A 1198-nucleotide genomic window follows, 5' to 3' on the forward strand; every position below is an offset into this window, starting at 1 on the left:
ACAAATAAAAATCTGGCAAAATGAGAAAAGTGCGAAAAGTTTTCCACAAAGAAGGAGTACCATATACAAAATCTAGATGCATAATAAAGTATGATATATATAAGGAACTGCAATATTATTGTGATAGGGCTTCAAAACAAACTCATTTTATTCAATTAAAGTTTTCGAGACAACTTTATTTCTCTTCTGTTATGCAATATAATTTTATATAAACTATAACCACAAAGTGTGTGTGTGTGTGTGTGTGTGTGTGTGCATGTGATATTTAAAACCATCTTTTAATTTTTATTTTTTTCAGGGTCTCTTTCACATCTTTGTTCCTCAGGCTGTAAATCAGTGGGTTTAACATGGGAATCACAAGGGTGTAAAACAAGGAGGTCATTTTGTCTTGATCAAGAGAGTAGGAAGAACTTGGCCGGAAATACATGAAGAGAATGGTCCCCTGGAAAATTGCAACAGCAGTTAAGTGGGAGGTGCAGGTGGAGAAAGCTTTGAATCTCCCCTCCGCAGAGTGGACCTTCAGGACGGATAGGATTATATAACAATAAGAGATAAGGACTCCTAAAATGGTACTCAGTTCAATGAAGCCAAAAAATGTGAATAATGCCAACTCATTGATCTCTGTATTTGAGCAGGAAAGAAGGTAGAGTGGAGGTAGATCACAGAAGAAATGATTAATCTCCTTTGATCCACAGAAACATAACCGGAATGTTAGTGTCGTGTGTATCAAAGCATCTGCCATGGCCAGCACGTAAACCCCAGCCATGAGCAGGAAGCACACTCTGCTGGACATGTTGACCGTGTAGAGCAAGGGGTTGCTAATGGCCTTGTACCGATCAAAGGCCATCACCGCCAGCAGTAGGCACTCAGAATCAGCAAACGTACAGAAGACCAAGAATTGCAGAGCACAGCCAACGAAAGGGATTGATGTGTTTTTGGCTAGAAGGTCTACCAACATTTTGGGCCCAATAGCTGTGGAATAACAGAGGTCACAGAAAGAGAGGTGGCTAAGGAAAAAGTACATTGGCGTGTTCAGCTGAGAATTCATTCTAATTAGAATAATCATTCCGAGGTTTGCAAAAAGATTAATGAGATAAATAACAAGAAACATTGTAAATAGGGTTGCTTTCATCCCAGGGTTATTGGTAATTCCCAAGAAAATGAAATCAGTCAAGGATGAACAATTTCCTCCATCCAT

At 39.1% G+C, this 1198-nt stretch overlaps 1 protein-coding gene across 1 annotated transcript; it reads right to left on the reverse strand.

The window, feature by feature from the left end:
* Positions 1–265: 265 nt before the first annotated feature.
* On the reverse strand, positions 266–1198 carry LOC124506171 (olfactory receptor 5W2-like). Its single transcript, XM_047072191.1, has one exon. The coding sequence runs from the start codon at positions 1196–1198 to the stop codon at positions 266–268; it is 933 nt and encodes a 310-aa protein (XP_046928147.1).

The sequence above is a fragment of the Lynx rufus genome, unplaced genomic scaffold, assembly GCF_022079265.1.
Source record: "Lynx rufus isolate CCGP_SWC_20201006 ecotype Redwood Valley unplaced genomic scaffold, mLynRuf1.p SCAF_9, whole genome shotgun sequence".
In the NCBI taxonomy this organism is placed as follows: Eukaryota; Metazoa; Chordata; class Mammalia; order Carnivora; family Felidae; genus Lynx; species Lynx rufus.